We start from the raw sequence: 15,512 nt of genomic DNA, 5'->3' as shown, positions 1-15,512 counted from the left end.
TTTTACTTAGTTGTCTGTATGACTCCAATTTGACCCATTTAGCATTATTCAGATAATGTTTTCAGGTAATTTAGACATCTATATTTTTTGTGGTTGATTCCAGATTATTTTTTGCTTTGTGTTATATCACCCTCATATTTTGTACATGTTATAATCTTTCACTGATACTTAAGAATTAGAAAAGCCACCTTTCACAGATTTTGTGATATGGCTTTTTTCTGCAAGACTCTGACACACATTGTTCTAAGAAAGCCAGGACCATTACATTCTAACAGTGTTTTGCCTGTGGAATTGTGTAGTTATTTTTTAGGTGAAGCATTTTGCCACTTTTCCTCTCAACAGCTTCTTATCACTTGGTAGACCTGAATTTGTGTGTTGTATTGGAGTCTCTCTGCTGTAACAGTAGTTTACCTTCAGTTTCAGTGCCTCTGATATGTCTTATAAACTATAGCACTATTTTTTTCAGCACCCTCGTCCATGAGAGACACCAACCTTTCTTTGGAAAGGCCCTGAAATAAGAAGGAATAAGACTGGTGTCACTATTTTTCTTTTGGGGACAAAGCAGGAATTTATCATTTTATTTGGTTATGCACCATGCTGCCTTAAGATACGGTAACGTCTGTGTTGGGTAAATATGACAAACTTCTCTTTCAATTCTATTTGGCACTTTTTATTATCATTTACCACTTTTTTCCTTGTTACCATACATATATTATATAAATATATATATACACAAAAAAACTTATTTATTTGTTTACTTATCAGGAATGAGTTTCTGTCACCCTGGGTAGAGTGCTGTGTTGTCATAGCTTACATCATCCTCCATCTTCTGGGCCGAAGAGATATTCTTGCCTCAGTCTCAAGAACTGCTTGGACTACAGGCATGTGCCACCATGTCTGACTAATTTTTCTATTTGGGGTAGAAATGAGGTCTCACTTTTTTTTTTTTTTTTCCTTTGAGACAGAGTCTCCCTTTCTCACCCTTGGTAGAGTGCTGTGGTGTGAGAGCTCACAAAACCCTCAAACTCTTGGGCTCAAGTGCTTGTCTTGCCTCAGCCTCCCAAGAAACTGGGACTACAGGTACCTGCCACAATGCCTGGCCACTTTTAGCGATGGAGGTCTCACTCTTGCTCAGGCTGATCTTGAACTCCAGTGCTCAAGCAACCACTTGTAATCCCAGAGTGCTAGGATTACAGGTGTGAGCCACTGGGCCTGGCCTGTGGTCTTACTCTTGCTCAAGTTGATCTGAAACACCTGTGCTCAAATGATCCATTCACCTCAGTCTTCCAGAGTTCTAAGATTTCTAACAAGAGCCGATATACTCAGCCCCTGTGTTCACTCTATAACTTCTGCTCACCTAGGACACTGCAAATTTTTACCTGGTTTTTAGAATTCCCAAAATGCAGTGTATTCAAGGAACATTTATATAAGATAATTGGTGCTGGTGTAATGTATTCTGCCATCTTCCTAATGTTGTTGGCATGATTTTTCAGATAACATGTGTAATGTATATTTACTCAATTCTGATAAAAAGTCAGTGGCTAAAATTGCTATTGTTTTACTTTCTTCCAGCTATATCTAATCATTCTACCCAAGACCATTTGCAAGAGCTGGGCACAAATATTTTATTACCAGAGATGATCCTGAGAAGATATCAAAGCTGTGGCCCTGAGAATTTAAACTTAACAAAACGCTGGGAAAGTATGTCTGAGTGTGAGCAGCAGAAAGTATGTTCCAGTGCACTTAACCAATGTTTGACAGCTACCAATGGCAAACTCTTTCAATGTAGTAAATGTTTGAAAGTCTTCAGACAATTGGCAAACCTAAATAAACATAAGACAATATATACAATAGAGAAAACTTTTAAATGTAAAAAGTATGGGAAAGCCTCTAACGTAAACTCACACATTACTAAACATAAGAAAATTCATATTGGAGAAAAACAGTACAAAGGTAAAGAAGGTAGCAAAGTCTTCAAATCTTTCTCAAGCCTGTCTAAGCCTAAGAGTCTTCATACTGGAGAAAAACTCTACAAGTGTAAAAATTATGGCAAATGTCTTAGCCACAGATCAAAATATTATAACCATAAGAGTATTAACATAGGAGTAAAACCCTACAATGATACAGACTGTGAAAAACTTACCAACCAGTACTCACACCTTTCTGGACATAAAAGAATTTATTCTGGAGAGAAACCCTACAAATGTCAAGAATGTGGCAAAGCCTTTAACCAGTACTCAATTCTTTCTAGGCATCAAAGAATTCATTCTGGAGAGAAACCTTATAAATGTCAGCAATGTGGCAAAGCCTTTAACCAGTACTCAATCCTTTCTAGGCATCAAAGAATTCATTCTGGAGAGAAACCCCACAAATGTCAAGAATGTGGCAAAGCCTTTAGCTTGTACTCACACCTTTCTAGACATCAAAGAATTCATTCTGGAGAGAAACCATACAAATGTCAACAATGTGGCAAAGCCTTTAACCTTAGTACAGCCCTTACGGAACATCAAAGAATTCATTCTGGAGAGAAACCCCACAAATGTCAAGAATGTGGCAAAGCCTTTAACCGGGTCTCACACCTTTCAAGACATAAAAGAATTCATTCTGGAGAGAAACCCTACAAATGTCAAGAATGTGGCAAAGCCTTTAGCCAGTACTCACACCTTTCTAGACATAAAAAAATTCATTCTGGAGAGAAACCATACAAATGTCAACAATGTGGCAAAGCCTTTAATTGTAGTTCAACCCTTACTCTACATCAGAGAATTCATTCTGGAGAGAAATCCTACAAATGTCAAGAATGTGGCAAAGCCTTTACCCGGAACTCACACCTTTCTAGACATCAAAGAATCCATTCTGGAGAGAAACCCTACAAATGTCAAGAATGTGGCAAAGCCTTTAAACATAACTCACAACTTTCTATACATCAAATAAGTCATTCTGGAGAGAAACCCTACAAATGTCAAGAATGTGGCAAAGCCTTTAAACATAACTCACAACTTTCTATACATCAAATAATTCATTCTGGAGAGAAACCCTACAAATGTCAAGAATGTGGAAAAGCCTTTAAACGGTACTCAACCCTTTCTGTACATCAAAAAATTCATTCTGGAGAGAAACCCTACAAGTGTCAAGAATGTGGCAAAGGCTTTAACTGGTACTCCACCCTTTTTGGACATCAAAGAATTCATTCTGGAGAAAAACCCTACAAATGTCAAGAATGTGGCAAAGCCTTTAACCAGTACTCATCCCTTTCTGGACATCAAAGAATTCATTCTGGAGAGAAACCCTACAAATGTCAACAATGTGGAAAAGCGTTTAACTGGTACTCAACCCTTTCTGTACATCAAAGAATTCATTCTGGAGAGAAACCCTACAAGTGTCAAGAATGTGGCAAAGCCTTTAACCAATACTCAACCCTTTCTGGACATCAAAGAATTCATTCTGGAGAGAAACCCTACAAATGTCAACAATGTGGCAAAGCCTTTAATCAGTATGTAAACCTTTCTAGACATCAAAGAATTCATTCTGGAGAGAAACCTTATAAATACAGTGTGGCAAACCCTTTAACTGACGTTTAAACCGAGGTTTAAAGTAAATCACACAAGAGAGAAACCTTCCAAATATGAAGCATGTGGAGGTACCTTTACCTGGTGTTGGTAAGTTGCTAAGCCTATCTGAATTCATGCTGGAGACAAATCCCACAGGTATGAACAGTGTGATAAAGCCATGAACCAGAGGTCAAACCTCACTACACATAAGAAAATTCATACTAGAGAGTAATCTTACAAATGTGAATAATGTGGCAAAGGTGTCGGCTGTCTTCAGCCCTTAGTAACCAAAACAGAAATCATACCAGAGAAAACTCATAACAATGTGAAGATGTGACAAAGCCTTGTGCCAGTAGTCACAGTTTTCTGTACACAATAGAATACAAGTTGAAGAGGAACTCTACAAATGTGAAGAACTTGACAAATGTTTAACTTGTGCTCAAACCATTCTATAAATGAAAAATTTGTAATAGAAACCCCCTAGAAATGTGAAGAAAGTGTCAAATCCTATAACCAGTACTCACACATTTCAGTACATAACAGAATTCATAGAGAAATTCTATATATGTGAATAGTGTGACAATATTTTAAATATTTCACACTTTCCACTTTTAATTCATATGGAAGCAATACTCTACAAATGGCAATCATGTCTCAAAGCCTTAAAGTTGTGTTTATCCTGTTAGGTAGGGCTGAGAAGAGACAGGGTCAGGTGATACTAGAAGATCCTTTGTCCATAGTGAGAGGAAGATATTGACCAGAGGGGACTTCCAAGGTAGAAAAGGTGACATTTCAAGAAGGCTTCCAAAAACTCAACAGATGTTTGCTCTACAAAAATGAGTCTCAGAGGTAGAGAGGCCACAATAAGGGGTCTTTGGAGCATGTACACGAGTAAGGGGACAGTAAGCTGAAGTGACACATTTTCTTTAACATAGTACAGTTTAGGGCGGCGCCTGTGGCTCAGTCGGTAAGGTGCCGGCCCCATATACCAAGGGTGGCGGGTTCAAACCCGGCCCCGGCCAAACTGCAACCAAAAAATAGCCGGGCGTTGTGGCGGGCGCCTGTAGTCCCAGCTACTCGGGAGGCTGAGGCAAGAGAATCGCTTAAGCCCAGGAGTTGGAGGTTGCTGTGAGCTGTGTGAGGCCACGGCACTCTACCCCGAGGGCCATAAAGTGAGACTCTGTCTCTACAAAAAAAAAAAAAACATAGTACAGTTTATACCAGGTCTATCACAACTTACAAATACAATGACAACTTATGGACATTGATTACAGGAATAGAAATGGGAGGACTCTCCATTCCAGAAAGTGTTCCCCTTTTCCAGGAAAAATCATAAATATTTTATCCTCACACCAGTTAACATAGAATTGGAAAATCAGCTTTAAGGGGAAACATCTAAGTAAACTAGGGTCTTCTCCACTTGAAAATGTAGATACATTCCTTCTCTGAAGCGTGCTGTCCATTAATAAACTTTGACATTTTGCACACTTGTACCTACTTGTTCTGCTCATTTGTCCCACTGTCTTGGTACCAGTAACCATTCTTTGGCACCTGGAACCAAAAAGCAGGGAACACATACCTGACGTCTGGTTCCCAAATGTGACATTTTGGTGTCAAAGTCTGAGAAGAAAATATACGTTTTCACCAAGATAAGCTACTGGAACAATAGACGTTTGGAATTCACTCTGCCTGCTGCATGTTACTGATGACCTCCACAGCTCTGTCACTGTCTTCACTTTCTAGGTTATGCAGCTTTTTATCTACCTCTGCTGCTTCTCCATTTTTCTTCTTCCTCTCCGCAATGCATTTCATCTCCCACTTTGATATTCAAATGCTTGCTGCAGGATTTCAGCCGCAACCTCTACTCCAAGTCTTCCATGCTCTTCTTTGGGAATGCATTCATCCTGTCAGCCATCCCCATCTGCTTATATTAGTGAATATGCCATATGGATTTTATTCAGTCTGCTGTTCTGTATAGTGCAATGACCCTAGTGAGCACATATTTGGTAGCCTTCGCATACAAGAATGTAAAATTTGTTCTCAAGCATAAAGTAGGACAAAAGAGAAAGGAAATTGTTTCCAAAAAAATGACTAGAAAACTTTCTGAAGCTGATAATAGAAAGGTGTCTCAGAAGGAAAAAGATGAAAGAATCTCGTGGAAGAAGAATGAAGTTGTCAACTATGAAGCTGCAACATTTTCCATCTTTTATAATAACACTGTTTCTGGTCTTGGTCATTGTTGCTTCTTTCTTTATACTGAAGAACTTCAACCCCACAGTGAACTACCTTTTGTTCTTAAGTGCTTCATCAGGACTCATCACTCTCCTGTCTACTGGCTCCAAGTAGATTAGGTTAGCCTCACCCCCTGGCTTTCTGTCTAGGGATGGCCTGTGAAAAAGTAGAAGTGTGGTCAGGATGGGAGACACACAAGAGTTTTTATAGCCTGGAATTTGGAGGTTTAAAAAACCCAGCAGAATGTAATTCAATGTTTGTTTATTGGCTCTTTTTTTTTTTTTTAGGAGACAGAGTCTCACTTTGTTGCCCTCAGTAGAGTGCTGTGGTGTCTAGCTCACAGCAGCCTCCACCTCTTGTGCTCAAGTGATCCACTTGCCTCAGCCTCCCAAGTAGGTGGGACTACAGGTGCCCATCACAACTCTCGGCTATTTTTAGAGACAAGGTCTCCATCTGGCTTAGGCTGGTTTTGAACTGGTGAGCTCAGGCAATCTACCTGCCTCGGCCTCCCAAGTGCTCTATTGGCTCTTTTTGATATAATAGATTGTTGATATTAAGTGAATTGATATTAGTGAAAGGGCAACTTAGAGAACCAAGGACATTTATTAAAAGGCAAAAAGTGACTTGCAATGTGGTATAATCACAAGAGGAGAAATAACTTGTTTCCTTGGTCTGTCAGAGGTCACAGAATCCTGGGCTGAGCTGTTATTTAAAAAGGTAAAAATAGATTTATTAACTGATTGTCTGTGTTACAAGCATAAGATTATAACTTTTTTGAACCATAAATATCAGAATGAAATTTTCCCAGGGGATTGAACAGAAGCTTTATGTTTTCTACTCTCTGAATTTGTGATTTGAACTAACACAAAGTTTAAAGCATGGTTTCCCCAACTTTGGGAAGAGAAATTTGTGGAAAACTTCTTTTTACCTTTTTTCTGTAAAGAAGAAAGGCAGCCAAAATAATAACTTAAAAATAGTGCTCAGGGATAAGAAAGTTGTCCTACAGAGTTAAAGCACATTATATGGCTTTGGCCCTGGACAGCCAGGAAGGTCAACTTGACCCTGCCATGTTGGTTTGTGTTAAGACAGGAATCATCGTTTTCCTGGACCAGGGTCTCACATATCTGGAAGAATGTTAAGTAAGAACAATATTCAGGAAGAATATTCTTTCCTGAATACTGGCATGTAAAAGACCAAAGTAATTTATGTGGTATTAGTACTGGAATTTAAAGAACTCTCTAAGGAGTTTACCTTGGTTTTAGTGCTTGTCAACATCTTTTCCATTGTGACTTTTATAAATTTGGCTGTTTACTTCACAGGTTTCCATCAATAGTGAACAAAATATTGATCTCTTTAGCCCTTAGGTCCAGCTGAGAGCAGTCGTTTGCCATTTTCAACCAATGTGTATGCAGACACCATTATTTTCTGACTTTAAAAAGTTTGGGAAGTTCTTTAACCCATATACCTTAAAAAGATAGGAACCTAAAAGTGATAATAGTTTCATTTTCCTATTAGCTTTTGGCCACATCCAGTAATTTCCTAAAAGCTGTACCTCAAGGAAATATATTCCTGATCTTTAGTTTCTGTTATGTTAATAAATTTAAGATGAATGTTATAATTGTTAGTTTTATTTGTAACTTAAAGAGATTCACTGTGTGGTACAGTTAGGCTAACACATAAGGTTTTTTAAAAACTTTTGATAAAAAGCCATTCGGTGTGGTGTTGACATGGTGTTTTATAGGAAATACATTTGCTTATTTGAGTGTCTTATTATTTTACCAGAGCTGAGGCAATAGCTTGTAAGTTACTGGTGAAAACTTGCCACTAGATGGCAGTGCCTACAGAGATGGGGGGAAAATCTCCACCATTCTTCCTACACCTAAAATACAGGGTAGCTTAGGCAGATTGGTGAACTAGGTTATCAGCCCAATATTCTCAATAGAATTTCTCTTGTATTAATAAACTGAAAATTTGTAGCAAAGTGAATAAGCAAAATTTGTTTTCTGTCCTTTCTCCTATAGCACTGTTTTTAATCCTGATAATGTTTTCTTTCTGGACTGCTAGATAGATTTCTGTACGTAAGATGGTAAGGTGTATACTCACAGTTCAAGTTTCTGTTATGGATTTACTATATCAGTACTTTACTCCGAGGAATTACAGAATCTTTTCCTTTGTACTCTATCCATCTTGTCGAAAACAACTATTTGGCACATAGAATTATGATGTATTCAGTTTGATTTAAATAGTAAAAACCTAAAGGAAAATACTTAACTGGGATTTTTCAAAATAGAAAAATTAAAGTAAGAAGGAAGCAATATGCATCAGAGAGATGTGAAGAAAGTCATGAATATGAAGAATCATGGGTGGTAAAGAATATTAAAAGGAAAAAAATATTTTTTAATTTTTTTGAGACAGTCTCACTATATTGCCCCTTGGTAGAATGCCGTGGTGTTGACAGTTCACAGCAACCTCAAACTCTTGGGCTTAAGTGATTCTCTTGCCTCAGCCTCCCAAGTTGCTGGGACTACAGGGGCCCTCCACAACGCCTGGCTATTTTTTGTTGCAGTTGTCATTGTTATTTAGCTGGCCCAGGCCCCATTCGACACTGCCACCCTCGGCGTATGTAGCCAGTGCCATAACCACTGTGCTACAGGCACTGAGTCTGTAGTTATCATTGTTATTTAGCAGGCCTGGGCCGGGTTCAAACCCACCAGCCCTGGTGTATGTGGCTGGCACCCTAACCACTGAACTATGGGCACTGAGTTGAAAAAAAATAACTTTGTAGGGCAGCGCCTGTGGCTCAATGAGTAGGGTGCTGGCCCCATATACCAAGGGTGTCAGGTTCAAACTCTGCCCCGACCAAACTGCAACAAAAAAATAGCCAGGCATTGTGGTGGGCGCCTGTGGTCCCAGCTACTCCGGAGACTGAGGCAAGAGAATCGCCTAAGCCCAAGAGCTGGTTGTTGCTGTGAGATGTGACACCATGGCACTCTACTGAGGGCAAAAAAGGGAGACTCCGTCTCCAAAAAAAATAAGAAGAATTTTGTATAGGACAAGACGTAATGTAATGTTTGTCCTAACATAAGTCATGGTTTATGAAGAAAAATTTGTGATAAACATAGGGCTTCAGCATGTCAAAAATGAACTCACCGCCTGTTGCTCAGGGGTAAGGGTGCCGGCCACATATACTGGGGCTGGCGGGTTCAAATCCAGCCCAGGCCTGCCAAACAGCAATGACAACATCAACAAAAAATAGCCAGGCATTGTGGCAGGCGCCTGCAGTCCCAGTTACTTGGGAGGCTGAGGCAAGAGAATCACTTAAGCCCAAGAGTTTGAGGTTGCTCTGAGCTGTGACACCATAGCACTCTACGGAGGGTGACATAAAAAAAAAGAAAGAAAAAATGGTCTATGTGAGGCATAATATTTGCAAAGGTGAATTTTTAAACCTTTTGTATGTGACGAATTGGCCTACCTGAAAAAAGATTCTTTAAATAAAACGACAAAGTTGTTCATTTTGTTATCAGACTTTGTTTAAAACCTCTTCAGATTACTTGTGTTTATGTTGAAACTGATAAATTACATCAAATATTCTGCATCAATATGCCAACAGAGAGTTCAAATAAAAGTGCCTCTGTATTTTTTTCTGCCTGCCTGCTTTGATTAGGTATAGGTGTTGAGATCAAGATTATTAAACAGTTGTCACTACTCAAGGTCATCAGTTACTCCTTTGAAACTTAAGTAAAGAAAAAAAGAAGCCAACTTTATCCTTTAAAACACTAGCCCTTTTTTCTCAACCACCTGACATTTTGATTTCTTCCTCTGTGTCTTTAATTCATTCCTCACACCTCTTGGCTTTTTGTTGATAAGATGACAGAACATGTATGCATAACTCCTGCCATGCTTGAACAACATACATTTTTCTTTCACAAGTGCAGACTCTGGCCACAATAGACCATTTCTGGTTGTGGGGCAAACTGGGCATTCCATGCCATTCTTGCTCTGCCCTTTTTGAGTTGTGACCTTCTCAGTCAAAGGAGGGGTTTGCCCTTGATTTTGCACCTACTGCATCACTGGTGGCTCTTTTATAAACCTGCGGCCTTGCTCTGCTCTTGGCTTTAAGAAAAGTCTAGTTAGCCACCCCTCAACTGGAGGCGAATGGTCTGTGTTAAACCTCTTCACAGCCTCCCTGAAAAAGATCCAGGAAGAGACTCCAGACTATTCTGAGGCTGAATCAATGGGAAGTTCTTTCACTGTGGTCCCTGGTAAAAATCAGGACAGACAGGAAGGTCATAAGAGAAAGAGGACTTGGTGATGTTCTTAAATCTTTTGGGTTTTAAAAAAAAAAAAGAGGACTTGGTGAGGCAAAGGCTAAAAAGAGGTTCCCAACCACAGGTAAGTATGAAACCCAGGAACTGAGGATAGAAAGTGGGTTCATGCTTGGTAAGAGATGCATCCTGCTCCTAGAATCTCACCTTGTGATGCTGGGTGGAAAAATGTAGGGCCCAAAGAACTCTGGCCACCTAAGATGCACACAGCATTGTCCACAGGTATTACTCAGTTCAAGACAATGATGCTTTTCTGGACAATTGTTTGGCCCAATGTCAGTAGGAATGCCCTGTTCAGTGGAGAGTCTACCCTCTCTTCTCTACTTATGGAAAGCTGTGGGCCAAGACTTTCTGAAAAATATTGTGGCTACATATTCAGTTCTTAATACTGCACTCTCTCCTATGACTAAACAACCTGTTTCTGTAGCCAGAGTGATAGGACAGCTAGAATACAAATTCTTTCTTAAACTTACATGCTGGATTGGAGAAAAAAGATGACTCATTGGTTCCTTTAGAGGCCGGATTTCCTCATTCTCTTGCCAGGGAGAGACTTGTCTAAATTACATACTCAAGGCCATGCTCTCTCAGATCTGTAATCCTAGCACTCTGGGAGGTCAAGGTGGAGGATTGCCTGAGCTCACGGTTTCAGACCAGACTGAGCCAGAGCAAGACCTTGCCTCTAAAAATAGCCAGGCATTGTGGAGGGTGCCTACAGTTCCAGCTACTTGGGAAGCTGGGGAAAAGGGATCACTTTAGCCCGGAGTTTGAGGTTACTGTAAGCTGTGACACTGCGGCACTCTACCGAGGGTGATAAAGTGAGACTCTGTCGATAAATAAATAAATAATAACTAACATACTCAGATTACATTTTCTCCAGAAAACAATAGCCTTCTGATGAAGATACTGCATGAATATACCTGATAGGTGTTCCTCTGGCATCTGAAGAATGAAGACAAATGGCCAGAAGAAATCAACATCCAGGTAAACTTCTCTATTGGGGAAAAGGGTATCCCTAGGAAAACCCTCAGGACCACCCCATTTGAGGTCTACTTAAAACCAGAAGCTCAAGCACCACAAAAAGTCCTTTGAAACATGAATCATTAACAGTCCCTTTGATTGACTTTATGAGATATGGGCCTTCAAGGACCTGCCAATCTTCATATAACACCCCTATTCTTTTCAGTGAAAAGCCTGGAACAGATGGATACTTACTGTTCAACACCTAAGGGTTGTAAATGAAGTAGTATTGGCCACTCATCTGATGGTACCTAACCCTTATATTGATTTTTGGGGGGTTTTTTGTTTTTTTCTGAGACAGTCTCACTATGTCATCTTCGGTACCGTGACGTGGCATCACAGCTTACAGCAACTTCAAACTGCTTAGGCTTAAGTGATTCTCCTGCTTAAGTGTCCATTTCTGCCTCCCAAGTAGCTGGGACTACAGGCACCCGCCACAACACCTGGCCATTTTCTTGTTACCATTGTCATTGTTGTTTAGCTGGCCCAGGAGGGGCTCAAACCCAACAGCCTCCATGCACATGGCTGGTGCCATAACCACTGTACTACAGGTGTCAAGCCTGATTATTGTATCTTTAATGTACAGTTACTTTGTGTTATACTCTGTGTCTCTCTGCCTGTATTCCCAGGGTTACACATTTCATTTTGAGTCCATTTTCTACTTGGTGATAGGAAATTTGCACAAATAGGAGCTTGGTGGACGAAAGAAGCATTCTCTGTCCTCTGGTTTTACCTCGGCAGGTGCTAAGCCTATGAAGTGAGATGGAGCAGTGGTTCAGCAGGAATGTTTTCACCAGGAATGTTTCTTAGCTTGTAAAGAACTAATATTCATCTCATGTTTTGCAGCAGTGATTTCTTTGTGTTAATTTTTTCTCTTGGCTTTCACAAATTTGTACCATGAAATAATAAATGCTACAAATACAGATAAAAGTCAATCTATTACCCAAATAACAAATGGTAACAACCCTTACTTTTTAATCTTTTTCTCATTATAAAGAAATTTATTTAAGATCTGACAATTCAGTAAGTGAACTTGCCATAATGCACTTAAGAGTGGCAGCACTGTACAAACAACTCAGGAAGCTTTTCTAATCTTGGTGTATCAGTGTCTCACAATTGTGTTTTCATTGATATGTTGCCCTGGCCCATGGGGAATTCAACGGGGACCTGGGAAACAAAGGGGTCAGTCGAATGAGGGGACAAGAGACACGAAAGAATGAGAGCAAGTCAAGAGTCTGATCAAGCTCCGAAGAGTTTATTTTTTCAGCTGGGCTTATAAGCATTCAAACGAGGAAGTAACTAAGGGCTGTTCCTAGCAGGGCGGGGAGGGAGCTAGTTTCTGGAAAATTACTAGGAGAAGGACTCTAAGGCGGGGGGTGCATTTTTGAGGAGATATGCAAGGGGAAAGTACCGTTGCTGTTTACGGTTGAATTCCTGAGAATAGTTTGCTCCTAAAATCAAGATAGCAAGGGGCATTTTTGTGATATGTTTTGGCTCCCGGCATCTCCTCCCTTTTAGTTTTTTAAATTGTTGGGGTCTGTCAGTTGTTGGCGTACAAGAGAGGGCATTAACCTTTTGAGGGTAAGTATTGACCTGATTCCTCCCGCGGGCATAATGACCGCATGATAAGTTTGAGCGTCTTTTGGGGAGGAGAGGAGAAATTTTTACGACGCTAACCTCTATGCAAATCAGGCTGGCTTCCAAGGGACTCAGAGAGGCTGTTTATGCCTTCCCTTTGCAGTGTCTTTATTGCACCCCGTAAAAAGGTACCCAGGTTGTACTCACATATGATGGTGAGTCAACATGCATAGCTCTGAGTGCTTACGCGGTTCCCGGAGGAATATCTTCATTGTTAGATTCGGCGAGACCCCGGTCTGCAAGGTTGAGTCTATGATAATGGACTTGAATAGGTTTTGATGCCAGGGAGTCAATCTGTGATTTGATAAAATTCATGATTTTGTTAAAAATAATGGGTCCAAGGGTGATTATTAATAGCAAGATAATAAGGGGACCTGCAAGGGGCATGAGTAAGGAGTACATGGAGGATTTCCACCACTCATTTGCCTCAGAAGAAAATTTTTGTTTTTGTAAATCTAAGCTAAGTTTATGAAGTTTGTCAATCTGTGTTTCTACTGTGCCTGATTCATTAACAAAGTAACAACATTCCTCTTGTAGAAATAGACATGTTCCTCCTTTTTCAGCGGTGAGGAGGTCTAAGGCTCGTCTATTTTGTGGGGTTACTTGGGCGAGGGAGGTTATTTGTCTTTGTAGGGAGGTGAGGGATTCTGCAGAGGCCTCGACTGCTAGTTGGAATTGTTCTGTTAACTTGGCAGCAGTGATGTAGGAGTGCCCAAGGGCCCCTCCTGCAAGTCCTGCAGACACGACAGATGTTGCAAGAGAGATACCCGCAACTAGGGGAAGGAAAACAGCACATTTGTTTCTGGAAAAAACACGAGAGTCAATTTTGTCCAAGGGGGAAATAAATTCAGTAGGTGTACGGATGTTCAGTTGAGGAATAAGAGTTACTGGGAGGCAGAAGGCTGTAGGCTGAAGTGGGAGGGTAAGATTTTTGGAAAGAGTGCCGTTGCATCAAATGAAGGAGCCGGGGGGTGGTGATGTTTTGGGTAGGTGGAGAAGTGGTGTTGCAGAGTCTAGTAGAAGCATTAGAATAACAAAAGATGAAGGAGTCTTCTTGGGGGTTTAAGAACAGAGAAATATTGAGTAAGGGTTTAAAGGATGTTTCTTCTAAAGCAGTAGTGTTCAGGGGAGATGGCAAAGGGATGGCGGTAAGGGGTGGGCGGCCGAGACTGGCGCAGAGGAAGCAAGAGGTGAGGTTGCCTAGCCCGCTCATATTGGCAATGAGGAGACCTTCGCGTAGGAGAGTAAGCCAGGAAAAAGGGCTATCTGGGGAAGGGGGTGCAAGTTGTTTAAGCAAGGCATTTTCTTGGTTTTGAATCTGGGTATGAAGGGTGGTTTGGATTTGTACGAGGGAGCGCCATATGAACAGCTTGCTGGAAGGCCAGGAGCTGTATGAGGTAGGGTACATGGCGCCTTTGACAGGGGATGTCCATCTATTGTCCCATGGATCTTGAATGATAAGGGTGTAGTGATCTTGGAAGTAAAAAAGCTTATGGAGACTATGGTAAGGAAGTGAACTAAGGGAATAACTTGAATCAGGATATTGGGTTGGGTGAATATTGCAGTAGTAGTAGGGACAGCCTACATTTTGCATGTACCAATAATCTTTACAATTACAATCGGTTTGATCGTACAAAAAACATAGATGTGGGCGGGGATGCCATGCTTGGATTTTAAAGTCAGTAAAATTAAGAAAAATGGTAGAACTGCATCCAGAAGGCGGGCAGTCGGCAGTGGCTAGGAGGTGGCCGAAACCTTTTTCATCAGTCGTGTTTTCGGTTAAATAGAAGCGCCAAGCAAAGGGCTTGGTGACCGCTGGAACAGGTTGGCCCAGTGCCGGGAGGCAGAAGATCAGGAGATAAGGCAGCATCATGGATGGAAATCTGTGTTTCTGGAAGGGAAAGGAGAAAGATAATCTCAAGGAGGTTCTTCTCCCTGGATTTTAGATTTGTTATCAATTTGTTTTACTAATCTTTCAGGCAGCCATCTGGCTGCATTTTCTTTGGTATCAAATAGGCATATGGATTCTCAGCCCCAGATAAGAACTGGGTCTGGGCCGTTCCATTTTGAGGTGAGTGGATCCTTCCATAGGACTGTAGCATAATTGTTATTTGTTTCTGGGTGCCAAAGGCGGTCAGCGGCAGACTTGCCCTGGGCATCCATATTTAAAAAATTAAGGACAAATAGGGCATGATGAAGAATGTTTCTTGGGGATCCTTTCGTGGGGTATAATTCTCCCTTTTTTAATTTGTGAAAGGTATTTTTAAGGATTTGATGAGCACGTTCAACGATGCCTTGTCCCTGAGGATTATAAGGTGTGCTAGTAATATGTTTAATCTGCATTTGGTGGCAAAACTCCTGAAAGTTTTTTCCAGTGTATCTGGGGCCATTGTCAGTTTTGATGATTTTAGGTCTGCATATGATTGAAAGACAATTAAGGACATGGGCGATAACGTTTTTGGAGGCTTCTCCAGTATGGAGGGTAGCAAATATAAATCCACTGAAGGTTTCTATAGTTACATGCAAGTACTTGAGATTGCCAAATTCAGGGATGTGTGTAATATCCATTTGCCATATATCATTAGGAATTAGACCTCTGGGATTAACACCTATATGAGGGGAGGGTAGTAGGGTGACACAGGCTGGGCATTGTTTAACAATTTGTCATGCTTGTTCCCGGGTAATTTTAAAAGCAAGCCGTAGGGTTTGGGCGTTTAAATGATGTAGGGCATGGCATCGCTGGGCTTCT

The 15,512-nt window shown here is 40.7% G+C and overlaps 1 protein-coding gene and 1 pseudogene across 1 annotated transcript in view; both read left to right on the top strand.

Annotated features, from left to right (window-relative positions):
- LOC128572568 (zinc finger protein 724-like) overlaps positions 1 to 5,900 on the top strand; it is a 35,505-nt gene extending 29,605 nt beyond the window's left edge. The window contains exon 5 of the mRNA XM_053572574.1: positions 1,573 to 5,900. Coding sequence (XP_053428549.1) covers positions 1,573 to 3,581 — 2,009 coding nt within the window. The 3' untranslated portion in view covers positions 3,582 to 5,900. The remainder of the gene's footprint in view (positions 1 to 1,572) is intronic.
- LOC128572959 (translocon-associated protein subunit gamma-like) lies at positions 5,498 to 5,897 on the top strand (annotated as a pseudogene).
- Positions 5,901 to 15,512: the final 9,612 nt, after the last annotated feature.

Source organism: Nycticebus coucang, chromosome 20, assembly GCF_027406575.1.
Source record: "Nycticebus coucang isolate mNycCou1 chromosome 20, mNycCou1.pri, whole genome shotgun sequence".
In the NCBI taxonomy this organism is placed as follows: Eukaryota; Metazoa; Chordata; class Mammalia; order Primates; family Lorisidae; genus Nycticebus; species Nycticebus coucang.
This window is presented reverse-complemented; position numbering and strand designations above follow the sequence as displayed.